Here is a 27,435-nt window from a genome sequence, read left to right as displayed (position 1 = left end):
GCCCTTCGGCTGTGGTCACGGTGTGGTCTTGGCTGCCGGAGATGATGTAGTTGTCGTCCTCAGCCAGGCACAGCACAGCCTCACTATGGAGATGGAGACGCTCCACCAGGGGTTCTGCCACTGTGTGACATCATCAATCAGGGACAGCCGATAGCATATGTCTGACTCACCAAGTAACATTGCGTGATGTCTTCATACTATTTGTATTTGATTAATTCCCATACATTCCTGTTAATCCCTGTGGGAAGTGTGTGAGTATTCCCAGAATTTTGCATCCCTATTCATACTCTTTGTATTTTGTGGCTGTTTTTGCCAGACCACCACAGGTTAAAATGGCGTCTCAACTGACAAGATGCCGCGGAGCCTGGTGACGAGTGACGGCCCCACTCACCTCTGGAGCCGAAGACGCTGACCTTGTTGGGGACGCCGGCGAGCAGCACGTCAGCCTAGTAGGACAGGCAGCGCTGGTCAGGCCCCTCCCAGCCCCTCCGCTCCCCAGGTCCCACAGCCTCGCCGTGCGGTCGGAGGAGTCGGACGCCAGCAGGGGGCCGCCAGGCGCCTCACCGTGCCCCGGTGGGAATGCATGAGGCCCGCCCCGTCAGCAGAGTGTGCCCTTTGACCCCCTAGGGTCTGATGCTCTTGTCCCGTGAGCCTGAAGCGCACACCGCCCTGTCCTTTCCCCTAGAGGAGGACAGAGCGCACCGTGGCGATGTGAGGGGAAAGCTATTAGCCAACTCCAAATAGTACAAAATGCTGCAGCACATGTCCTCACTAAGACCAGGAGGGCACACACTGCACTTGTTACTTGTCAGTTTTAGATTTTAAGATTATTTTATTAGTCTATAAGTCATTACATAATCAAGCACCTAAATACATACCAGATATGCTTTAAGATATACACCCAGTAGGTCCCTCAGGTCCTCTGACACTGAGCTTTTAATGGTCCCTAGAGCCAGGACTAAGAGGCAGGTAATTTTTAAGCAAGATCTTAAAACACAACTTTTTAACATTGCTTTTACCACATAGTTTTACTTGTTTAAATATCTTTGTGCTCTTAATTTGAATTCTGTTTTATAGTTTTTATTCTATTTTACACTATCCTAAAATGCTTTTACTTTTATAGTTTCTTTTAAATCTGTTCTCACTGTGTTGGTATGATTTATGTTTTTATCTGTCTCTTTTTACGAATAGTGCTATATAAATAAAATGGCATTGACATCTGGAAAAAAGAACAATGACTTATTATTGATTTACATATTTATTGATTGATATATATATATTTATGGAGTATATTGATATAGTGGAGGAGGTTTGGATAGGCATAAGGATTGTGCAGGGGGATTGAATGGATTGCATGGGTGGTTGGGGTCTGGTTGGAAGGATTGAATGGTTATTGTTTGAGGGGGGGGTTGCTGGTGCTGCTCTCAGTCAACTTCAGTCATCCTTTGGGATCTGTGAGGAGCAGGTCATGATCTTCCAGAGGCCGCTGAAGAATTTACGAACCCCCTTCTTCTTCTTCATCATATTTTTCTTGTTGTTCACTTCCTCTGCAAAAATGATCTCTAAATTGAGTATTGTTTAGAGAAGAGAGAAGGAAAATTGTTTGATATGAAATATAGATCATATTATGATATATAGAAATAGATGCCCTAACACCCAAAATGTCTAACCTGCTGACTGCTGGACCGCAATGGCCTCCTTGATGGCCTCCTCAATGGCCTCCTTGATGGCCTCCTCAATGGCCTTGGAGATCTCCATGGCCTCCTTGATGGCCTCCACGATGACCTTTGGTACCTCAATTGCCACAATGACCTCCTCAATGGGCTTGGGGGCCACAATGTCCTCCTTGATGACCTCCTCAATGGTCTTGGGGATCTCAATGGCCTCCTTGATGACATCCTCGATGACGGTGGGGGCTTCAATAGCGTCCATGATGTTCCAGATGGCCTCAATGTACTCCATAATGACCCTGGGGGCCTCAATGACCTCCTCAAGGACCTTGGGGTTTTCATTTACCTCCTCCATGAACTCCTCAACCTCTTTGAAGGCCTCCTTAATGACCTCAAAGATCTTGTCAATGTCCTCGGGGGCCTCACTGGCCTCCTCAATGCCAATGGGGGTCTCAATGACCTCATCAATGGGCTTGGGGGCCACAATGTCCTCCTTGATGACCTCCTCAATGGGCTTATGGTCACCCTGTTTCTGGCCATTCACAAGCTCAATCGGCTTTTTCTGCAAGACAGGTTCAATGATGACAAAACTGCGTCAATGGATCAACTGGAATATATATATAGCCTATATATATATATATATATATATAATTTTTGTAAGATGATGTTACATAGTGTTAGGTTACCTCCTGCAAGTTGGAACCGTTTGAAGGAGAGGCCTCACCCATGGATTTATTATCCATATATTTAGAATCCATAGGGGCTCTGTTGAGACAGAGTGCAAGAAACAATTATTTTCTGCGCGCCACAGCTTCTGTTCCCCACTGCGTCCTCATTACATGTCTGGTCCGTAAACACTTTTGTTTTGTAGTGTGTTTGCCTTCTGTATAGTTTTTTCTGTACAGTAATGTTTTATATTGTTCCTTTACTCCTATTTTCTTAAATTTTCCTATTGTACAGCACATGGTTTAGAAATAAAATGTACTTACCACTTACAGGTGGTATTATATTTAAAAGTCTTCAAATATCTTCAAATAGTCTTCAAATATGAATTGCTGATTAATCGTGTTGTATAAGGATGCGGTTGTCCGTCAATGTGGAGTTAACTCTGAAACAATATTCAACTTTGTGGAATTAGCCTACTTATATAGAATTATATAGCCATTGTGATGTCGGTCATTATTACGCGCACGGATATCTGATGACTCTTGTGTGGTTGTCATGTGGTGATTTGAAATAACGTTACCATACGAACTAGCCTAGAATTGATTCATAATAAGACTGGCCCCTGTATATATACAAATTTGAATATATATAGCCTACAAATGTCAACATTCTACCCCTACTGTAGGCTACAGGAACATCTTTCCAAATCATATCCGGACGTAGCCTGTAACTTACATGTTTGCCAATTTATCAACGTGATGCTGCAGCCTACGTTCAGCTTATGTGTTCCTATTTAAGGGAATAAGCATTAACAAACATGTCAAGCATAATAGGGCATTATTTTTATTAGATCTTTGAAATCATATTCCGACTCCGAATCCATGCTGTCCTGTTGCAAAATGTTCATGGTGCGCTTCTAGATAGGGTTAAGAAAATGAACTTTCCCCTTATGTCCGCTAGGAATGCTGTTATGCAACATGATATTTACAAATAGGCCAATAGCCACAGCCAAATGTAACCCGGGAGTGTCTACGCGTTTCGCAGTTTAGCGATAACACCATTGAGTTTAGGGTTAAGACCCTAACCCCTAACCCTACACCTGACCCTCACCCTAACCTCTATGGTGTTCTTGCTAAACTGCGAAAAGTAATCTCGCAACCCGGTAGCCAACACGCAAAGTAGGCTAGTGCATGGCGAACTGGGCTAGCTAACATTGGTCGCAGATGTCCTTGAGAGAGACCTTTATGGGAGGAGCTGGCATTAATCAAAGCCATGGACAAGATCAAGTTGGGAGTCAGACTGGTCGCAGCCAATCTTACTGGGCGCAGGTTATTCGGGACAACCCCATCAGCACGGGCTCTCACCTGCCCGGACAGCGGTCCTGTTGTTCGGCTACACCAGCCAGAGGCAGCCGGCCCAGCGCGTGGAGTGGGCGCTGTCATCAGCGGGCCAGGCCGCACCGTAAGTCCGAGGGCATTCGGGCTGTGCACGTCAATCCGCACCCATGGCCTCTTGATCTGCAGCGATCGCCTGACAGTAGAGGAATAACAATATCCCCCACGCATGAGTCGCGGATTATCCAGACAAGACGACGACAGGAGAGCGTGAGGGTGCCTGTAGCAGGGTGAAGGTGTATGTAGCTGGGTCAGGGTGTATGTAGCAGGTTAAGGGTGTATGTAGCAGGGTGAGGGTGTATGTAGCTGGGTGAGGGTGTATGTAGCTGGGTGAGGGTGTATGTAGCTGGGTGAGGGTGTATGAAGATGGGTGAGGGTGTATGTAGATGGGTGAGGGTGTATGTACCTGGGTGAAGGTGTATGTAGCAGGATGCGGGTGTATGTAGCAGGTTAAGGGTGTATGTAGCAGGATGAGGGTGTATGTTGCTGGGTGAGGGTGTATGTAGCAGGGTGAGGGTGTATGTAGCAGGTTAAGGGTGTATGTAGCAGGATGAGGGTGTATGTTGCTGGGTGAGGGTGTATGTAGCAGGGTGAGGGTGTACTGTATGTAGCAGGGTGAGAAGAGTTTGTAGAATGGAAGTGAGGGGCATGTTTTTCCCCCCACAACTTATTCTCGTTCTCTCCATTGCCAACAGGAGGTCAAGAACTGAGGATTCTGTGGTGGAAAATGGAGCTTCTTAACTCAGAAAAACAGAATAAATATTTTTGTTGAAATGTTTACTTTTCTCAGTTAAGTGATATGTCATTCATGCAATGGCCTCGGGAGTTTCATCTGTAATAGAGGAAGAATCTCCTAGATCAGAGGAGTTGACATGGAGGAGGTCTGGGTATAGTACAGCCCACTACTGCCATCTACTGTCCGCTACCGACAGAACTGATACACATGACTTCAAATCAACTGATATTTTTGAAAGTGAAAGTAGTTTTATTTCCTGATAGCTAAATCAAAATCACTCATCAGATATCCAAACCACATGTCACAGTGTAACATTCTCATTAGTTTACAGATAATGCTGATGGAGAGACAGACAGATAGAAAGTCAGACAGATAGACAGACAGAGAGAGAGACAGTCAGACAGACAGACAGGGAGAGAGACAGACAGAAAGACAGGGAGAGAGACAGGCAGACAAGCAGACAGGGAGGGAGATAGACAGGGAGACTGTCAGGCAAATGTGTCTTCAATATCAATATCAATAATCAATATGTTCTATTAATGTCAGGGTTAGGCCTACCCATGATTGGTTAAAAAGGAAAGGTAGTTTTTTAATTTAGCAAAACCATTTATTTTGCCCAAGAAACATATGCTTCATCATCTATTTCTGTAAAGCCCAACGGGGTAACGACATCTGGTTGTAATCAAAAATAATCTGGAAATCATTAATAAATGGTAAATGGACTGCACTTATATAGCGCTTTTCCACCTTATCGGCACTCAATGCGCTTTACAATGGCCTCTCGTTCATCCATTCACACACACATGGCGGTAGCTGCCATGCAAGGCGCTAACCTGCTCATTGGGAGCAATTTGGGGTTAGGTAAGGTCTAGCAACTAAGCTACAGCCGCCCCCAGATCAGATCATCTGGAAATAATCACTCTATTTAAAAGGGAAGTTTAAAGGTGTAGTCAAGAGTAGGCTGAAGCCCAGCGTTCTGGAAGATGGTTAAAGACATGAATGGTGCACTTTTCACTTTGGGAAACACCTACGGCAGAAATAACAATTCCAAAAACAAATATTCCCCACAACACTTTGCTGTGTCCTGCCTGTAGCCTACATGACATCATATACATATCTTCTATAGGCTATTATGCCAGTGATTGGGCTCCCTCCCTAATATTTTTGTGCATGGCTGGAAGCCAGCCCACCTAGTATAGTGTTTGTCGGGTTATCACTCCCTCCCTCCCTTTCTCCCTCCCTCCCTTACTCCAGACAATGTTGGCCTGCATCTCTCTGTTTGCACCACAAGAGGCAGTAGTCCCAACACACCAAAATCAAGAAGGACACCAAAATCAACCCACTGATCTCCACTGCACAAGTAGAATAGTTGTCAGAGCATTGGACTCCCACTCGGGAGACTGGGTTTCAAGACCTGGTGGGGATGACTTCATGGGACTGTACCCCAACCCTCCACATGTTCATCCTTTCACTCCAACCTTTTTGTGCATGTTTGGAAGCCAGCCAGCACACTTAGTATAGCGTTTGTCGGGTTATCACTTCCCTGAGGAATCATCAGTGTAATTGCTTTAGCCACTGACCGCTACCATTAATGTTATGGAAGCTGCTGCTAGTTGTTGTGAGCTCATGAGCTAACTGGCTATCCTGCTCTTATTGTGCTGGATTAACATTGGAAGCATTGGAACGGATGTGTCCAGGCGCGAAGACCAATCTTAATTTATCAGACATTATTTCATGTCATTTCAATTCACAGCTATTTCAGTGGTATGACTAGTTTCTGTCCTACCAGTCCAGAACAGAAACAAGCCAGCCACGCACATAAGCCAGGCTTGACCTGGCCTGGTTAAATGACAGCTCTGCCACCAAACATGCAACCTGCTCTGTCCTTCTCTATAAGCCTCTATATGTGTCTACTCCTGTATCCTATATCTTAGTATCGTAGGCTATTAGAAATCAACAGGCTAGATGATTTCGCCTGATTTTATTAACTCAGTAGGCCTACAGTAGGCTAGTAGCCTACCTAACCTTATCACGGTAAGAAAATTCGTTTCACATACCGGTCCAGCTGACCACGACCACGCTGACAACAATCCAATGAAAACAATTGAATGACAGTAACAAGAACGTTTTTGATTGATTTGTTTTGCTGTTGATTCGCACATAGAGTAGGCTAATGTTAAGGTAGGCTATCCCACCCTTTATAGTAGACTAGGTAAGGGTTGCTGTAAATTCGTGTCAAGGGGCGGTCTAGCGTAACGGTGTTTGTTCACAACCGGCGGGGATTAGACGGTAGGCTAGACAGCCTACTGTATGAAAGAGAAGGCTAGTATAGTGTACTGTATGAAAGAGAAGGCTAGTATAGTATACTGTATGAAAGAGAAGGCTAGTATAGTATAGGCCTACTGTATGCCCACTAAAAGTTAGCTGGTTCTTGAAGTTCTCAACGGAGTGTAACGAGTTGACAATTCGGTCTGATTTAGGAAATTGCGTTTGTTCTATTAATACATCCCTGGTTTGTTTGCGCGTGCGTGTGCGCAACAGCTAGCCCCGTAGCTACTTCACTACCTTAGCAAAAGGGTCTATTTTAACAAATGCTGGGTTTTGGCGCTTCCATTCAATAACTGATTTAGACGCGTTCTGTCCGAGTGAAATTATTTTTCCGAGGTAGTCTTCTTCTGTGGTGGTGGCGGTGCTTGAAGCTTCAAAGTGTATTAACACTGTATTCTGTGTATTAACACTTTGTATTCTGTGTATTAACGCACCGAAATGTGAGACCACAGATGTGTAGAGTGATCACAGATGTCGGTGTATTAACATGCGGAAATCAGTGACCACCGGATCTGATCTGGATCTGGTCACTGATGGTCACAGAATTCCGCATAACACCTGGTTGAATCAGGGCGACGCGAAACCTCCGGTTGGAAATCCGTCGGTTGCTCTGGGAAGAGGGGCCAGCAGCTGATGACACAGTGGAAGTCTGAAGTGCTAACAGTAACTATAACAGTACTCCTATATGCTAACATGGATATCTTATCTTATCACTATAGCTTACAATTAGAATCAGAATCAGAATCAGTTTTTATTCTTAAAAAAATTCTTTATTTAGTTTTTATAATTTGCCACCACCACCGCCTCCTCCGAGCCATGGAAGAGGAGAGAGAGAGAAGAGGACATCTCTCTCTCTCTCTCAGTGGTCCAGAGAGAGAGAGAGAGGAGAAGGAGATACCATCTAGACATCTCCACCCCCCCCTCTCTGGCTCACTGAGAGAGAACCAAGATCTCTCTCTGTGAACCTGAAAGGGGGGAGGAGGAGGAGGAGATGTCAAGATGATATCTCCTTCTCCTCTCTCTCTCTCTCTGGCCCACGAGAGAGAGCCAGGGAGAGAGAGGGAGAGGGAGACGCCCCCCTCTCTCTCTCTCTGGCTGCTCTTCCTCTGTCGCTCTCTGGCTTTTATACTCCTCCTGGCCCACGTCACAAGGCCGCTCTGTGACGTCACGGTTTGTAAGGCTCTTTTGACAAAACCACTTTGTGTGCGTCATAGAGTTCTAGAATCACTGTAAATCACTTGATTGGCACTTTCAGACAGGTGTGATGAAGGTGCTTTTGCAAATTAAACCGTGGTCGGAACAACAAGACTGAGCTGGGCAGCCCACCCACGCGTATAGCGGCATATCTCAATAAAGACTTTATTATAAAGACTTTGTTGCCATAAATTAGCTGGCTTATTCTAGCAGCCGATTCTAGCAGCCTAGCAGCGTTCCGTTCATAACAACGCAGGCGCCTTCACGAGTATCCTGGATTTGGCGTTAATATTATAATACTATTCTCTCGTTTAAAATAAAGCAACTGCCAAAAGTTAAAAAGTCTTTATTGAGATGTGCCGCTAGGGCGTAGGTAGGCTCCCCATAGACCTGGTCCAGGTGATATCCTACAGATAACTCCCCATAGACCTGGTCCAGGGCGATATCCTACAGATAACTCCGTTACTCTCAATGCAGTTTACCTGAATGCGCTTCCTCGGCCCGCTCAGAGTCTACAAACAAAACAGTTTCGTTAATCACCAAAGTAAACACATCGTTGGAAAGATGAAAGCCTTTTCTCCGAGGTCTCTACAGTTTGTAGTCCCCCACCTTTCAAATAAAAGGCAAATTTGTACACTTAAATGTCTAATATCCACAGCGCATCGACTGTCTTCTTCTACCGGCGATTTAAGATGTAATGCAGGTCTAGGCTCCCCAGAACTCCTGCCCTTTTCTTTATAAAATAATATTCTCTATTCTCTATTCAATAATCTAATTATGTCAAAATGTTCCAATATACATTTAGGTTGCAAAATTAGGACTTTATTCGTAGGCATATTTTTGTCATTATTTTTATTAGGCCTACACTGCAAATCTTTAGTGTTAATATTAACTGTCAATTAGAAATTACACACAAAACAGACATGCAGGATTGCTCCTCATTATTACAATTCTGTAACTGTATGACTTCAAAATTCATTTTTAAACCTAAGTAATTTACAAATGTTCTGACCCACTGTGACAAATGTACATTTCCAATAAAGTCCGGGTGGGACTGTAATGTAACAGCATTGTCACGTTATTTAATCACATCGTAGTTACGGATTTCAGCAGCAGTGAGGGCAACGTTCCCTTAGTCTCCCTAAGGTCGGTTATTTTGGTTATTCTGCGACTGTAAAGGCACGTGTCCGTTAGGTCCGCTGTTGGTGCCGTCGCCAATGTGTCCCGTCGGCTTTACGTACTGTGTTAGTAGGGTTATGATCATATACAATGGTTCAGATCAAAACGTTGACAAAACTAGCACTTTTGAGAAAGTCTGATAATTGCTCTACCACCGTTTTGGTCATACAATGGATGTGGATGGGCACCTTGAAAAATCTTTCAAAAACATGTTAAACTCTCGATTTCAAAGACTGAAGAGGATGTGCAGTACACCGCTGTGAAGTTGAACCCGCCCAGAGCTGCCCCCAAGTGGGCATATCCGGTCACTACAACAACATAACACACGTACTCATTTGAAATATTCGACCTGGCTTGAATACAATGTCCCCTGGCTAGTGTGACATACAGCATGGGTTGTGTGTTACTATACAGTACAGTATGTGTTGTGTGTGATATAGGTATAATTATGTGTTATATACAGTATGTGTTGTGTGTGATATAGGTATAGTTGTGTGTTATATACAGTATGTGTTGTGTGTGGTATAGGTATAATTATGTGTTATATACAGTATGTGTTGTGTGTGATATAGTTGTGTGTTATATACAGTATGTGTTGTGTGTGATATAGGTATAGTTGTATGTTCTAAAAAATCAATCAGACAGCTGCAGCTGATTCAGAACGCTGCTGCTCGAGTCCTCACTAAGACTAAGAAAGTAGAGCATATCACACCAGTTCTAAGGTCTTTACACTGGCTTCCTGTCTATCAAAGAATTGACTTTAAAATACTGCTGTTGGTTTATAAAGCACTGAATGGTCTAGGGCCAAAATATATTTCTGATCTGATCATATGCTATGAACCATCCAGACCCCTCAGGTCATCTGGCACAGGTCTGCTTTCTGTCCCCAGAGTTAAAACAAAACATGGAGAAGCAGCGTTCAGTTTTTATGCCCCACATATCTGGAACAAACTTCCAGAAAACTGCAGGTCTGCTGCAACTCTTGGTTCTTTTAAAACAAGCCTGAAGACTTTTCTTTTTGCCACTGCTTTCTAAGAGGAGTTATGTTTATCTGTATACTGCACTGTAACTTTTATTCCTGTATTCTATTTGTCCTGCTTTTTGTTTTAAATGTCTATAATGACTTGCTTTTTGTTTTAATGCTTTTAATTTGTCCTGCCTTTTGTCTACACAAACCCTGCCCCTCTCTTCAATCACCCATGCACTTCCTTCGTGATTCATGCCTTCCGGTTTCAGAAGAGGGACGCAGACAGGAAATTCATACCAAAATCACAGCTGACAAAAAGAGCAATCAAGATTGATCGGCCATGCTACACTGTGTTTTTGGGACTCCTACACAGTTTTTGACAAGACACTGTAAATCCTAACATTTGCACATTTGCCCAACAAGAGACAGTAGATAACAGATGCCCACAATCAGGAACCAAAATCTGCTCTCCAGACAGACCCAGAACAAGCCCAAGAGTGGACGCTCTCTTCATCTGAGGCACTGCCGCCCTCATGCTCAGGTAAATCACACACACACTACTGGGAGGCTATGTAAGATGTAACACACAGTGTCATGTACATGCAACCACCTCTAGATCATGAACTGGGCTGAGTGAAAACAAATGTGACTGATGGCTGATGAATGTTTCCCTGTGATCATGATTACAGATTTGGGATCTTGCCCCCGGAGCCAAGCCCATGATGACACCAGTTGAAGAACTAGTCAGTAGCTCAGGGATGGAGCTCCACCAAAACAGGTACACACACACACACACACACACACACACACACACACACACACACACACACACACACACTTCTGAATAAGTTGTCTCTTTCGTCAGACTAACCTTGATTGTCTCTGTTTCAGGTGCTGAAGGCCTTCGGACAAGCCTGAGCTCCATTCATTCACCCTCTGACTGTGCCTGATGAATGTGATGAATGTATTTCTCACATACTACAAGTGCAACAAGCAGAGAAATGTCTTGCTGTGAGCTCCTAGACAAGCTGGCATTGTGATTCATGTAGTTCAGGAGGATTTATTCTGGGTCTATCTGGGAGACTGTTTGTGTGATTACATTCATGTCTGTCCTTTGAGAGAACAGCGAGGTTAACCTGTTTTACAGTTATTTTTCTTTTAATGTATTGATGAAATATGTCTTAGTAAACACTCCCTATTAGTGAGACAAGCTGTAGAATCTACATGGGGTCTTAAACGGGAAAGCCCTCACTCCCTTGTGTCTATTGTTTATTGATAGGCAAATGTTTATGAATCAGATTTACAAATGAGGTGTCTGTTTACTGATGGGGCAAATGGTCTGCAAATGTTTACTAATCGGATTTACAAATTAGATGGCCAACATTGTAAATGAAGCTTGCATGTAATATTGTAATCTCTACCTTTGTACCTGTTTACATGAAGAATTGTGATATGTCTTGTCTATTGTAATCTCGTACGTAGACATGCTGTAAACCAGCCAACTCTCCTCTCCAGATAGGTGGGGTGACCTGAGAACCTAAACCCTGGGTGGATAATTGTCTTGGTAAAGTTAAAACACGTTAAAAACGATTGTAATTACTAAAATGTTTTAATCAAGACAACTAAGCCCTGGCGTCTGGTGGGTCCTAAGTCAGGACCAGCGAAGCAAGGGAATGATTTGGGAGGGATGCGCTTTCAAAGCATGCCCTGATGGGAGGTTTCACAGCACCAGAAGGGCGCTGAGCAGTGGCATTTTTATATGCAAAAAACATACAGAAACAACCAAGCTTTTAGGGACACACTAAATAAACTACAGAGCCATTATATGACAACAATGGCCAAGAACCACGAAGAGGAATGACAGAACGATAAAATACACCCCCTCAGGGCACAGCACTCAATAGCTACTCCCTCACTAATCAGTGTTTAGGCTACTACTAGCCTACTAGGCCTTAGCCCACCGCTCCAGGAAGCAAAGTTAACGCTCTCGAGTGCCGATTAAATCTAGGCAAAGCAAAACGCACAGCCATAACAACTGGTAATTAATCACAAAAGACCTACCTTATATCGTAACCCAAACTCGTTTAATCCACTTCATTTTGTAATCAATTTTCAACAAATAGCCTACTCAAGATCTCCGTTTTCAATGTTCATTGATGCTGCCAGTAGCTATATAGCTAAAGTGGGTAACGTGATTGACCAATAGGTGATGTGACGGGACAGTCAAGTTGTTGCATCATTTTACCTGGCCTACAATATTAAGTGAATAACGAGCTAGTAAGACCGGTCAACGGACCGTAACGTGGACTGTATTTTCATGAGGACTGTAGGGGGCAACGGAGCACTACCAAAATGCTAAACACGGATGAAAATGAAGCGATATGGCAGAATACGCATTTAAGACAGACAGTCTGAAAGTCGATTTTCGTGCCTTCTTTCACTGAAAGAAAGCGCACAAATCAAGTTTTAATTGTATTTGTATGGGTAGCCTAAGCCAAGGAGCAATCACCACTACTTCTGAATCTTCTGACATCCACTAATAATTCATCCCATGTATGCAAGTTTTTGCACTATGTCGTTAACATCACCAAAAATAACCGCACGGAATGAATTATCTGCCCTACTCTGCCTGGGATTGGCTAATATGGTGCCTCCCTTGGTTGAGATTGGTCAGGTGTTAGTGGTCAGTTCGATTGGTTAAAGTATATCAGGGTAAGGGTAAAAATGCATATATGATATCAAATGTTAGTGTCTCTTTAAGCATCCACAAAAATCTGAGTGAAAATAAACGTTCAGAACCATTCGAAAAAAGTGTTCGAAAACGGCTCATTTTGCTCTCTAGACCATTTCTCAGGAGTGTGGGCGCGTCAGATCAGGATTTCATTGACATTTTGATCCGCCAATGACAAACAATCTCATCAAAACTAGCAACGCACTCCGCGATCTGACGCGCCCACACATTCCTGAGAAATTTAAGAAGTGCCAAGTTCTTAAAAGTGAACGTAGCCTAATCTTTAACTTCCGTTTGTGTGGACATGTCGAAAAGGTAGGGGTCTGCAAAATGATTAATCCTATGCTTTTAGTCGATATCATTAGATAGCAGATGGTTGATGTAAACATTTGTATTTGATTTAACTGCTTTAAATTCTGTCAAATGCGCCATCTTCTGCAAGTCAAGTTGAGCACCTCAATTGATTTGACACTTAAGGGCCATCATAGTTTTATTTAAGCTATGTGAGTCTACAGTATAGGACGTGTTCTCTAGATATTTTAGACATTGTTGATACTTTATAAGTCGTTTTCCTCAGGAATGATGGTGACTCTGCTAGACTGCGTCTGTGTGATTCTGCTTATCCACACAGCAGACTGCGGTACAGAAATAATTTTCTTTCGTGTGTGTGTGTGTGTGTGCGCGCGTACGTACGTGAATGCCTGTGTGTATGTGTGTGCGTTTGTGTGTATTACGATCTTGCTATAGATAATGTATGTTTTATGAATTTCATATTGCCATTAAAAATAATGAAAAGAAAAGAACGGTCGTGTTCCCTTTCCCTTCAACGGCACTGATGAAGAAAAACGAGACTGATCAGACCGTGAAGCATAGGGGAGACATGAGGACAGTTAGACTATTGAGACTCACTTTTTATCTATTCTTTTCTCTTTAGGCCAGTTTGAGGTTCTAACTCCAACTCCTGAAATGGTTGTGGTGGTTGGTGATACAGTCATTCTGCCATCGTACCTCAAACCTAGCTTCAGCGCTGAGGACATGGAGGTAGAGTGGTTCAAACTTCACCTGCCAGACCCTCGTGTCCATCATTACAAAGATGGCCAAGACAATTATGAGGAACAGAATCCTTCCTACAGAATGAGAACAGCGTTGTTTAAAGAGGAACTGAAGAAGGGCAACACCTCCTTGAAACTGCTCTGGGTGAACGGCTACGATGAAGGAATTTACAAATGTTTTGTTAGGTCACTGACCTTGAAATGGTATGACGATTCCAGGATTCAAGTCACTATTAAAGGTAAAGTTTTTTTTTTTCAGTGAAGTCAAGTGTACCATCAGTAACTTGCTGTATTCAAATTGACTTATTTTCCAAACAGCATTTAATCTCCAGTTTATCTGTGTGTGTGTGTGTGTGTGTGTGTGTGTGTGTGTGTAGCTGTAGGATCCCAGCCAGTGATCTTCATTGAGGGACACAGAGAGTCAGGGATGGGGCTGATGTGTGAATCGAAAGGCTGGCACCCTGAGCCTGAGATGGTATGGCAGGACAGTAAAGGGGTCAATCTCCCTGCTGGACCTCCAGAGATACATAGAGACCCTGAGCAGGGTCTCTACTCAGTCAAACTGAATGTCATTGTTAAAAAGACAGATACCAACCGCTTCACCTGTAGAGTTCGACAGAGACAAATCACTAAGATGATGGAGGCAGAGGTTCATGTCCCTGGTGAGTTATTCATCCTTATATCTTCATCTGAGTAATATTCCATAACATTTAGGTGTGGGTTTCTACCAAAGGATGGGAGACAGCTAACGTGAAAATCTATTAATTGAATGTCTGCTTTGTTTTTACTCTCCCTGTCATGCAGAATAGATAGTTGATGATGTTGATTTGAGTTATGTATGTTTCAGATGAGCTGTTTTATCATCGGGACCCATGGAAAGTGCTCTTGGCTGTGCTTCTCTGTGCCTTTGTCATTGGATCAGCTGTGAGCTTCTATTTCCTAGTGAAAAGATTGAAAAGGAAAGGTAATATAGAGATGATTTGAAGACTCACAGACATGCTTTCCACTAAATGTAAACAATGGTTGTGTTTACACAGTGAGACTAACAATGGTATAAACACAAAAACCTTCTGTGTCTCCTTTGCAGACAGAGAGGCAAATCACCTCAAAGTCCAAAGAGGTAAGCATCATTAGAATTGTGGCAGAGTGGATGTAACTGCAATATCAGGACAGAAGCATGTTCAAGAGTACCAGAGGATTTGTTAGAACTGCTACCTACCATGATGCACACAGCCATTTAATATCACACGGACAATGCTGTCACTTACACTGTTGATACAAGACAAGAATAAATCTCAAATCCTGCAAATCTGTACATTGTACACTGTATATTGATACAGGGGGATGTGTTCAATTCAGTCATCTTACCAGCCACAGTATTGAGATTTCAATAGAGATTGAGATATGTTTATTGAGTTGATCAGTTCCCATACTGCTTTGGTGTTCAGATGTCTGGTGTTCTCACTGTTTCATTTATTCTTCATTTACGGATGAACTCACTGAGGAAATAAGTTATAGTGTCTTCAGCAGAGGATATTAGGAAGTGTGTTTATTTAGCTTATCACTACAGTTCCTAGTTCTCATACTTACAAACACTTTAGAGGATATACAGTACTCACTGCCTCCCATCTAAGCTCTATGTACAGATCACCTCACCTCAGAGAAATATGTCATGCTGTTCATTTTACTTGAGATCTTAATGGTATATAATTTAATTTACATTCCAATAATGGAGCTTATTTATATTCAAAACCATGTTGTGTGTTATTTTGTGAACATCAAGGATGGTCCTAATGATGTCACCACTGAACATGATAAACTGGTTGGTTGTTATTTAAATGGAGAAGCTGCTTCTCCATTCAAATGTACATCTTTACATCCATTACTCCATGTGCTGCATTGCTGTTAGTTCTTGACTGACAAGAAGGGTCAGTACTGTATTTTGTCTTCATCATACTAGTAGTGTGTTTATTTAGATTATCACTAGAGTTCCTAGTTCCCATATAGCTTCTGGTGTTCATGTGTCTGACGTTCTCACTGCTTAATTTACCGTTCATTTACAGATGACCTCACTATGGAGAAAGGTAAGTACTGTATAAATTATTCTGCAGAGCAGAAAGTAGGAAAGTAGGTATGTGTGCTTATTTAGGTTATAGTTCCTAGTTCTCATACAGCTTCTGGTGTTCATGTGTCTGACGTTCTCACTGCCTCATCTATTCTTCATTTACAGTTGATCTCACTAAGGAGAAAAGTAAGTATAGTGTCTCTAGCAGAGAAGAGTACTGTAAGTAGTGTGTTTATTCAGTAGCCTAGGTTCTGGTAGTGTGTTTATTCAGCTTATCGCTCTAATACCTAGTTCCCATACTTACAAAGAATTTTGGGGATATTCTCACTACCTATCACCTATCATTCATTTAAATAACACAGAAATGTCTTATAATATGTTCATTTTACTTGAGATCTCTTGAGGACACAGTTCTCATGGTACAAAAGTTGAGCAGTACAGTGGAACAGTCAGAAGGGTTCCTGCAGAGTGGCTGTAAGGACAGGAGCATGTTCAGGAATGTCTCCTCTTGAACAGGTTTTGTTAGAAGACTGCTAAAGAACTTGATGTCTTGATGCTATGCAGAGTTGAAGTACTACCCTGAGTCTCATTTACATGGTTGAGTCTCATTTACATGGTTGTGTCTCATTTACATGGTTGAGTCTCATTTACATGGTTGTAGGCAGTATGCAAATAAATAATGTTGCCTTAGTCGATTACTAGCAAGAAAGAACAGTAGACTGTACTGCTTACTGTCATCATTTTAACCTTGACTTTTTGAGGGACAGCTTTTCATCAATAATCATCTTAAGATACTTGTAACAGGATACTATCTCAATTACAGAACCATTCAAAGTGCACATATTGAAGTCAGTTACCTTCAAAGAGCAGGAGAATTGCATTTGTATTTGGTATGACCACAAATCTGACTGAAAGCATTATTTACAGTCTCCACCGATTTACAGTATACACCTATTATTCTGTGTGCTGTGTTGCTATTACAGTAGCTTTTGACTGAGGAGAAAGGTCAGTACTGTATAGTGTATTCAGCAGATGAGAATGGGTAGTGGTAGTGTGTTTATTATAGGGATCGATCTGAACATTTTGGCTGATAATGATAGCAGATTTAATATTGCTGTTATGGCCGACATTTACCGATGTCAATATGTTCTGTATAAAAACAAGCTTCTATGATAATCAAATTTTGTAGATACTGAAAAACACTGTAAACACTGTCTCTATTTCCAAAACATTTGGAAAAGCAGATAAATCACAGGTTTACACAGTTTCCTCTCAAAAACCACAGTCAACAGCAGCTAGACAGAAATAATTGTTCACATCTGCCCTGTTTTACACATTAGACCGATATTGATATATTACAAAATGACTACAGTAACATTGGCCGATACTGATATATTTGACGATAGTTCCCAAACAGCTTCTGGTGTTCATATGTATGATGTTCTCACTGCTTCATGTACTGTTTGTTTACAGATTACCTCACTAAGGAGAAGGGTACGTACTATATCACGGACTGTATACTCTAGAATATTATGCAGAGGAGACTGGGTATATGTGTAGCCCATACATTTCAACATGCCCTGTGTGGGTTCAGATACCGTTTTAACAAGATACACCGATAAAAATCGAGCTCTTCATCGGCATGGTTGGATGGTATTTATACTCAGGAGGGAGTTTAACCAACAACTTGCCACCTACTTGAGGACTTACAAGGACTCAGTTTGGTTACATAAAGTATGTGTGTATATTTAGTTTATCACAATAGTTTATTGTTTCCATACAGCTTCTGGTGTTCATATGTCTAATGTTCTCACTGCTTCATGTACTGTTTGTTTACAGATGACCTCACTAAGGAGAAGGGTCAGTACTGTATAGTGTATTCAGCAGAGGAGAGTGGGTAGTGGTAGTGTGTTTATTTAGTTTATCACTAGCTCATACTGTAGTTCCCATACAGCTTCTGGTGTTCATATGTCTAATGTTCTCACTGCTTCATCTATCATTTGTTTACAGATGACCTCACTAAGGAGAAGGGTAAGTAGTGTAAGGAGAGAGTAAATATATGTGTTTATTTGGGTTATAGTTCCTTCTTCCAAATGATCTGATGTTGTCACTGCTTCATTCATTCTTCATTTACAGGTGACCTCACTATGGAGAAATGTAAGTATACTGTAGTGTCTAAGAAGAAATATAAGTAGGCCTATCGTGTCTCTAGCAGAGAGGAGTCGTAGTGTGTTTCATGGTACAAAAGTTGTGCAGTTGGTGGAACAGTCAGAAGGATCCCTGCAGAGTGGATGTAGCTGCGAAAAATGTCTCTTCTACAGGTGTTGTTAGAAGACAGCTAATGAACTTGATGTCTTGATGGCATACATAGTTGCAGCACCACCCTGAGTGTTTGTCACATTTACACGGCTGCTACAAAGCATGATATACTGCTTTATCTCTTCACATCAGTATCTCTGGTCTGACCACAAATCTGACAGAAAGCATTGTTTACCATCTCCACCTGTCTTTACATCTACAATATTACTCCCTATAGTTCTTGTGTTGTAAATGCATGTAAATTTGCTTGTATTCCACAATGAAAATTTGAAATGAATACAGTATTACTGTTATAAGTATGAGAGGAAGGACGTGTAGGTAGACCTGCTGAGTGTTTGAGCTGTAGTAAGCTGTGGAAGGGCATTGACACAGTAGTGCGGTATGGGTAATGAGGTCATGGCAGATTGTGACATTGAGAGCTGAAGAAACTGATGTGACATCAGACATGCATCTATCCATATCTACAGATTTCCTTGCAGAACAGCTGGGTAAGTACAAGTAGAAACCTTTTAGACCAAGGTACAATGTATGATCTAGATTGGTGTTTAACTCTTATAAATGTGAATAATGTTGTAATGATGAATGTTGTGCATGAATTAGTGAGCGAGTTGCTCCTGTCTAATGATTTTTCTGTATTCATTATTGTCAAATCTCTTCTTTTGTTTTACCCAGATTTGGTGACCATTGGAGGTTGCCTAGGTAAATGAAACATACAGAATGGTAGTTAAATGAAATTACTCAATTACAGTACTCTCCCTGTTTCTGTAAGATAGCAAGGGTATAATGATCTCCCCCTGTTGGAGTTGGTCATATCCCTCATTTGTACATTTAAAATGTTCTCTATACTGGTGTTTCAGATAACGAAACCATCAGAAAATATGCAGGTAAGTGTGGTTTACAGCATTTATTATATACGTTTCTCAAATTGTTCCAAGATGGAACAGTCCTGGTGATCTATTAGCTTATCATAACTCAGTCATTATACTCATGAGCAATCATGTATATATGACTATAATCATAGTCAATGACCTCTAATCATTTCTAAACAATAAGAGGTGCTAATTCTACCCATATCATCATTGGCATTGTCACTGGAAGTGCTGTGTTTCCCATGTAACACAAGGGCAGCTCTCATATAATTGAAATATAATTGTTAGTAGTACAGTCAAAGTACAGTAAACTCATCATGACATCCGTGGATTGTTTCTAGATAGTGTTTAAGATGGAGAGTGTGTGTTCATTGACTGTATTCACCATAGTGTATGTTTCTCTCCACAGTGGAGATGACTCTAGACCCTGATACTGCATATCCCTATCTCACCCTGTCTGACGATGGGAAACAAGTTACGTATGGAGACATGCAGCAGAACCTCTGTGACAACCCAGAGAGGTTTGATACATGGGCCTTTGTCATGGGAAAGGAGGGCTTCTCAGGAAGCTTCTACTTTGAGGTGCAGGTGATGGACAACACTGGTTGGGGTTTAGGAGTGGCCAGAGAGTCCGTCAACAGGAAGGGATGGACTACAGTGAAGTCTCGTTATGGATTCTGGTGTATTAGGCTGGCAGACAGTAATATTTACTGGGCTCTGACTGAGCCTAGAGGGCCTACAGAGCATAGAGAAGTGGTAGAGGGCTCATCCGTGAACGAAATAGAGAGAGATGATGTCCCCCTCTACCTGCGCAAGAAGCCCCAGAAGGTGGGGGTGTTTGTGGATTATGAGGAGGGTAAGGTGTCCTTCTGTAATGTGGAGGCCAGGTCTCATATCTACTCTTTCACTGGCTGCACCTTCAACAAAGAGAAACTTTATCCATTGTTCTGCCCCTGGTTTGATAGATTCTGTGGTAGTATCAGAGCTCCGTTGGCCATCTGTCCTGTAGACGGTGTCATAGTCGAGTCACCAAGTCTTGTATGAGAGTTGAGTCCTGAGTGCTAAGTGGTGAAGACTATGTCCAGTCCACTGGTTGAGTCCCAAGCAGTTGAATCTAAATCAGGCCCCCAGTCACAAGTGGCTGGGACTCCAAACAGAGTGAGGGGTCTAAAGAATCTCTAAATGTGTCAAACCCTTTACTGAACCAGTCAACTTACTAAATATCTGATCTTTTCATGCCGCAGGTATGAAGTCTGGCTTCCACTTGTTAATGAAAAAGAGCACAGTTATGCTTGTTGCTCAATCCAATCCATGTAACCCAGTGAAAATCTTTGCCCTGAGAAATGATTTCTCTGAATGTATGTTCATGGCGTGAAACTCAGCCATTCATGACTGTCACTGTATCATATTTGTTTATTCTTGTTCGCTCTGAACTGGCCCACTGGATTTTTAATTCACAGTTCTATGCTATAAGGAATGTTTGCTACTCTCAGTTCAAGGTACCATACTGGTGGCATAACATATCCTTTAGGCCTATCATCTTTATTATTATCAGAATAAAGCTGCCATTTATTATGTTAATCAGCTTTGGCTATGTTTATGTTAATTGTGGGGTAAATACCTCCCTGCATAACTTGTAAACAGATGGAATGCATCCAGAATCAGGAGGAGGCTTGGCTACAGGGTGATTGTCTGGGGGGTAGGTTATTCATGAGAGGGGGGCAGACCTGCGACTAAAGACTATGGGAGAAGAAGCGATAAGAGGATATAGTCTGCATGTACACACAGAGCACATAGAATGTCCACAAGCCTACCTTGGGTTGAGGATGGTGCGTGGCTACACATATGCCATGTCCTATTTTAGTGCATGCGGTTAGCATAGAGTTTCAGTACTTGGATGCTTTTTTTGTTTAACAGGCAAAGTGCATAACCCCAGGAGGGGTCCGGTTGTGTTGTAGGTTCTAATCCTCTGAAGTACAGTATGAAAGTGTCAACATGACTAGAATCTTCCTCTGATCTGATCCATCAGGCTGACGTTGGGCTCTGAACCAGATTTGTACAGTATCAGACCTCTTTGTTATATTGCATTTATATTTTGTTAATTAAAAAAATTATAAAAAAAAAAAAATGATTTTAATACTTTGTCTGTAGTTTCTGAAACATAATCTTCTGACACATAGATATCCACGAACCGGAACCAACAGTCTCCTTTTAATCCTGCATTTGGAGGAAAGAAGTAGGTCGTATAGGACATTTTAGGAGGCCTTTATTTTGAAATGCCACATCAGAATGCCCCGAAAGTCTCTTGGAGACACCCTGGTGTTCTGTTAGTGGAATTATTGTGGCATTATGGGGGGGCTCCTTTTAATCCTAATCTGAGATCGGAGGAAAGTAGTAGGTTGTATAGGACATTTTAGAGGGCCTTTATTTTGAAATGCCACATCAGAATGTCCTCAAAAGCTTTGGGTGACATGGGGGGCGAAAGAGCGAATCTTCCTGATGTTGTAGAGCAGGAATCTGCAAGCGCGTGTAAGGGATGTAATATGTGTGGAGAACGACAGTTGGTCGTCCAGGCTCAGATTCCTCGCAGTAGGAGTCGGCATCACCACGGTCTCCAATGGTGATGGCCAGGTCCCGGTGCGGAACAGCAGCTCAGTCTTGTCCAGGTTGCAATTTAGGTGGTGTGTCGCCATCCACTCCGAGATGTCAGCCAAGCACCCAGGTATGCGTGCCTCCACTGCGAGGAAATGACAGGACCAGTTGGGTGTTGTCTGCATAGCAGCGATAGGAGAAGCCATGCGAGAGAATGACATAACCCAGAGATGTAGGCTACTGTAGTGTAGAGGGAATAAAGGAGAGGATCCAGTTCCAGCACCCTTGTGGAACCAGTCAGACTACACGGTTCTGACATCAGCCCTCTCCCTGTCACCTTGTAGGAGCGGCCTATCAGGTTGGATGCAAACAGGGAACGTGCAGAGCCAGTGACACCTTTCTTGCCTTTTGTCCCTATTCTGACTCATATATGGGGCAGTTTCACCGGAGTAGTCGCTAGGCACAACAGTGGCGAATGATTTTGGTGTCAGAAACCGTACCAATATAATCGGGTTGATGCTAGAATGGATCGTCCGGAGGGGGGGGGGGGGGCTCCGCTACATATCAACCAATCACAGCACTAGGCAGCTACTGGGTCAGACGCGGACACGGTTCAGGCTGATTTATGAAATTGGACGCAGGAGTGGAGCTACTCGGACGGCGCTGAGTGGGCCATGGATGTATTATATAAACTGGATACAGCCACTCCATTCACTGGCCGCTATCAACAATGAAGCCCTATTGAACCGCGCCATCTTGGCAAAATTTGTAGTCATTTGACTATTTCCGGTTACTTTTGACTTGCGCAGTTGTGCTTTTCTGGCCTTCCGGTTACTTTTGACTTGCGCAGTTGAGCTTCTCTGGCCGACGCGCGTCCACGAAAAAGTTCACATTTATCTGAAATGTAGACGCGCGTTCCCGGCTCTCTCTGCTCTCCCCGCTTTGATTTAGCAATGAAAACCGGCTTGCATATTAACCTGTTTTTGTCAAATATATCAATTGGAGAAATTATTTTTTGATCCTGGCATCTTAGTTTTAACAGGTTAAATATAATTGAACATGTTTTGTTTGCTAGTAGATGGTATTCATTCCGTTCGCGATAACGTTATTGCAGCCAGGCTAAATTCCTCCAGGGAGTCAGTGACAGGCGAGTTGAAGAGCTTCACTCCCCGCCAGCAGGAGCATTGGCCGCGGCTACCGCATCTTGGATAACCCGCTGAGTTCATGGCTGCTATTTCACATTCGCCCTTGATCAATCCCAATACCGATCCATGGTAACAATGAATCAATCGTTCAGATCAGATCGGAAGTGCTGCATGCATGTTACAACATCATTGTTAGCTTTATTAACATAACCATAGCCTACATTTATCTCTCTAGATAAATGTAGGCTATGGTTATGTTAATAAAGCTAACAATGATGTTGTAACATGCATGCAGCACTGCCGATCTGATCTGAACGATTGATTCATTATTACCATGGATCGGTATTGGGATTGATCAAGGGCGAGTGTGAAATAGCAGCCATGAACTCAGCGGGTTTTCCGAGATGCGGTAGCCGCGGCCAGAGCTCCTGCTGGCGGGGAGTGAAGCTCTTCAACTCGCCGGTCACTGGCTCCCTGGAGGAATTTAGCCTGGCTGCAATAACGTTATCGCGAACGGAATGAATACCATCTACTAGCAAACAAAACATGTTCAATTATATTTAACCTGTTAAAACTAAGATGCCAGGATCAAAAAATAATTTCTCCAATTGATATATTTGACAAAAACAGGTTAATATGCAAGCCGGTTTTCATTGCTAAATCAAAGCGGGGAGAGCCGGGAACGTGCGTGGACGCGCGTCGGCCAGAGAAGCTCAACTGCGCAAGTCAAAAGTAACCGGAAATAGCCAAGTGACTACAAATCTAGCCAAGATGGCGCGGTTCAATAGGCCTTCACTTTAGATTTCGATTCCTGGGGGCTTGGGAGTGGGCGCACTCCGCATATCTGCTCGGGCACGCTTACCTGGATTGCCAGGGCTGCCAAACGATTCCACTGTGAGCATTTGATGACGTGTGGCGAAATTCCCGCCTCTCATCCATCCGGACGATCCATTCTAGCATCAACCATGTAAACGTAGCCTAAGAAAGCTCTGCTGTCTTCTTTTGACATGCTGACCCCTGTGGTTGGTTGGAAATAAGCACCAGTGTCCTATGCTACCTCCTTCCTAGACTCACGGCATCGCAAGACTACCTCCATTCCAGCTCTACTCCAGCCTCACAAAGGAAAATATGTTTTGAGAGAAATGGTTGCATTTTCATTTTTAACCGTTGAATGCTTCAGAAAGATAAACCGCCAGCTGGTAATTTAACTTATACTGAAAACCTGAAAACTGCACCGGTCCAAGTAACAACATGTCTATTTAGGTCAGCGTGTCAGTTTACTCTGTGTTCCTCCTCATCAAACCCTTGTGACTGACTCCATTCAGCATCTTTGACTTCAGAGTGCACATGTTGCTGGACAATCAGTCACTTACTTTGAAGGGGCCTGCACTTAGCATGAGAGAGCAGCTGTGATAAGCAGTGGCTGAAGGTGACCTCCAACTGTAGCCTATGTGTGCATGTATGTGTGTGTTCTGGTGTTTGCCCACACTGGCACCAGAGCAGCCATATATCAGCACTTATCTTCCCTGAACCAATAACCAGGTTGGAGCCAGTCTTCACAGTCCTGTTGTGGAGCTGCACTGTTGCTGAATCTTTTCTCTATGAAGAAGACTGAGACGGGGCTACCTTGGTCGCACACACAGACTTCACATACAGAGCTGAAGATAATACTGATTTGGAGCTTCTGTATTGTGTCCTGTCGGGTCTGTCTCTGGGAAAATGGACCGCAGAGAAAGCTTGCAGTCCCTGGAGGACCAGCTGAGGTGCCCTGTGTGTCTGGAGAGGTTCTCCGAGCCTCTGATGCTGCAGTGTGGCCACTCGTACTGTCGGGTCTGTGTGCGCTCCATGAACATAGACCCCCTGGGCCAACTGCAGTGTCCTGTGTGTCGCTGTGCTGTGGACGGTGACAGCCCCCCGTCCAACGTCAGCCTAGCCAGGATCCTGGACACCCTTACAGAGATGAGCGGAGCGGAACTGGCCCAGCCTGAGATCTGCCCTGAGCACCACAACCCCCTGAGTCTGTACTGTGAGGAGGACCACACGGTCATCTGCGGGATGTGTGGAAGCATCGGGGCACACCGCTGCCATAAAATCACCCCAGTCACCAGTGTCTACAGTCGCATGAAGGTAAACACTCAGGCCTTCATCACTAATGGCCAGCAGAACAGAGTGGGGGGAAATATCAACAGTGTATGGTACATCATTCATTTTATATGAATGTTAGGTTGCTTACCCATTATTTATTGTGGACGTGACAAATGAAACCCTCTGCATTGTTGGTGGTGGTGTGGTGCATAGTGCATGGCTCTCACTGTGTGTTTCAACTGTTGACACAGTCCTGATAGCAATGCCTTGAAAGGATCTGTACGATAACAATGCCAAATATGATAGCCCAATCAGCCACCAGCTGCCACTTACCTTTGTGCAGTGATGAAGTCATGACTTTGCTTAAGAAATGTGCCAGAGCCATAAACAAAGTCAATGTGACCTCTGGGAGCAGTTATTGTCTTGAGGGTTAATCCTCCTTATCTATAGCCCACAGTCTGTTTTGTACAGATTGATAGCCTACTGTCTCTGTTCTGATCTATAGCCTACTGTCTCTGTTCTGATCTATAGCCTACTGTCTCTGTTCTGATCTATAGCCTACTGCCTCTGTTCTGATCTATAGCCTACTGCCTCTGTTCTGATCTATAGCCTACTGCCTCTGTTCTGATCTATAGCCTACTGTCTCTGTTGATTTCCCAGGAGGACATCTCCTGCTTGATGACTGAATTCCAAACACAGAAGCGGAAACTGGAGGACCAGATTTGTAAAATGGCCTACAACAAATCTCGCATCACTGTAGGTGATGTGTTGATGAAGGGTTATGAATGGTTTGATTTTAATAAGTGAATCAATTCCAAATACAATTCTTATGTCTTGTAATCAGTTTCAAACATATGACTAAAGACAGACACATCACGTCAGGCCCAGGCAGATAGAAAGGGCAGTCAGGTGATGTCTGAGACCTGCGTATGTTAAGCAGCCCCTCCCGTCCTCTCCTGCTGTCAGAATGAGTCGGACGTGCTGAAGTGGGTTATCCGTAAGGAGTTTGGGGAGCTGCGGCGCTGCCTGGAGCTGGAGGAGGCTGGGTTCATGCAGAGGGTAGAGAGCACGGCAGCGGGCATCATCTCCTCCATCCAGATCCAGGCGGATGATCTCACCCATATCCTGGCCAAGTTCCAGGAGGCCGAGGGAACACTGGAGGCCCTGAGCAACGAGAGTCACCTGGACTTCATCGTGGTGGGTGTTTAGACTGCAGAGCCCCAGTAGACCCCCGAGTAGACATAGCACTTCCATGGAGTGGAAATTTGAAATAATCAAATATTATCTTTGACCTTTCCTCGCAGAAATATGGATCGATTGCTCCTAGGTAAGGAACATCCTCTGTTGAATTAGACTTTGATAAGATAAAGATGTAGCCTTTACTTCATGTTTATCTTTGTGTACCTAACTGATGGGTACATCACTTTCTTGCTTGATCTGTAATCTAGATTCCGAGAATGTCAGCAAAGACAACGGAGAGACGAGAGGACCTACAGTTCCATCAACTTCAAACCAGGGTTCAATCACAACGACGTCAAGATCTCAGTGTGGAAGAGATTACACAGGAGGGTTCTGCCTGGTAAGGAGACAAATCAAAAGTTAGTATGCGTCAGGTCGCATAACAGAATGTGCAATATTGACCATCTGTGGCACAAAATTGCTCTACTGTACTGTATATACTATGGTAAGGGGTTTACATGAGGTTATTATTTGACCAGGAAATGGTCCTGGCCCCAATCGTATGATGTCTGTTTGGTGTGTGGGTCTGAATGTCTCTGTGTGATTCGCCATCTGTGTCCCTGTCCACAGCCCCAGTGGGTCTGAAGCTGGATCCCCTTACGGCTCACCCCATGTTGGAGCTCAGTCAGGGAGACACTGTGGTGGGGTGTGGAGTCCTCCTGAAGCGGCTGGCCAACAACCCTGAACGCTTCAGTTACAGCTACTGTGTGCTGGCCAGCAGGGGCTTCTCCTCAGGGAAGCACTACTGGGAGGTGGAGGTCGGGGAGAAGCCCAAGTGGCGCCTGGGCCTGATCAAGGGTACTACCAACAGGAAGGGCAAGCTGCCCAAGAGCCCAGAAAGTGGTGTGTGGCTGATTGGGCTTAAAGAGGGCCGTGTTTATGAGGCCTTCACTGCCCCTCGGGTCACCTTACCTCTCTCTACTCAACCCACTAGGATTGGGCTGTTCCTGGACTATGAGGGAGGATCACTCACATTCTACAATGCTAACAGCCCTGATGAGCTGGGCTTTATCTACACCTACCACACCGAGCTGCAGGGGAAGGTCTACCCGCTGTTTGATGTCTGCTGGCATGAGCGGGGAGGAAACAAACACACCATCTCCCTGCCTCAACCCCACAAAGACAAATGAAGGGATCAAACACCAAACGGCAAGCTTGGTTGAAGATTTAATATATGGATAAATTATATTGAATTGTACCAGTT

General features: G+C 43.5%; 2 protein-coding genes across 2 annotated transcripts; both read left to right on the top strand.

Annotated features, from left to right (window-relative positions):
- Positions 1-14,389: 14,389 nt before the first annotated feature.
- Positions 14,390-20,214, top strand: LOC311317387 (butyrophilin subfamily 1 member A1-like; the record flags this gene model as incomplete). The annotated part of the gene is made up of 9 exons (XM_084448470.1): positions 14,390-14,579; positions 15,005-15,037; positions 15,981-16,001; positions 16,148-16,168; positions 17,456-17,476; positions 17,822-17,875; positions 17,993-18,013; positions 19,159-19,185; positions 19,580-20,214. The coding sequence occupies 9 exons, from the start codon at positions 14,390-14,392 to the stop codon at positions 20,212-20,214; spliced, it is 1,023 nt and encodes a 340-aa protein (XP_084304596.1).
- A 4,412-nt stretch (positions 20,215-24,626) lies between these two features.
- On the top strand, positions 24,627-27,361 carry LOC311317282 (E3 ubiquitin-protein ligase TRIM50-like; the record flags this gene model as incomplete). Its single annotated transcript, XM_084448357.1, has 6 exons — positions 24,627-25,034; positions 25,653-25,748; positions 25,959-26,189; positions 26,297-26,319; positions 26,441-26,571; positions 26,802-27,361. The coding sequence occupies 6 exons, from the start codon at positions 24,627-24,629 to the stop codon at positions 27,359-27,361; spliced, it is 1,449 nt and encodes a 482-aa protein (XP_084304483.1).
- Between the last annotated feature and the right edge of the window lie 74 nt (positions 27,362-27,435).

This window comes from Borostomias antarcticus (genome assembly GCF_949987555.1).
Source record: "Borostomias antarcticus genome assembly, chromosome: 1".
Lineage (NCBI taxonomy): Eukaryota > Metazoa > Chordata > Actinopteri > Stomiiformes > Stomiidae > Borostomias > Borostomias antarcticus.
This window is presented reverse-complemented; position numbering and strand designations above follow the sequence as displayed.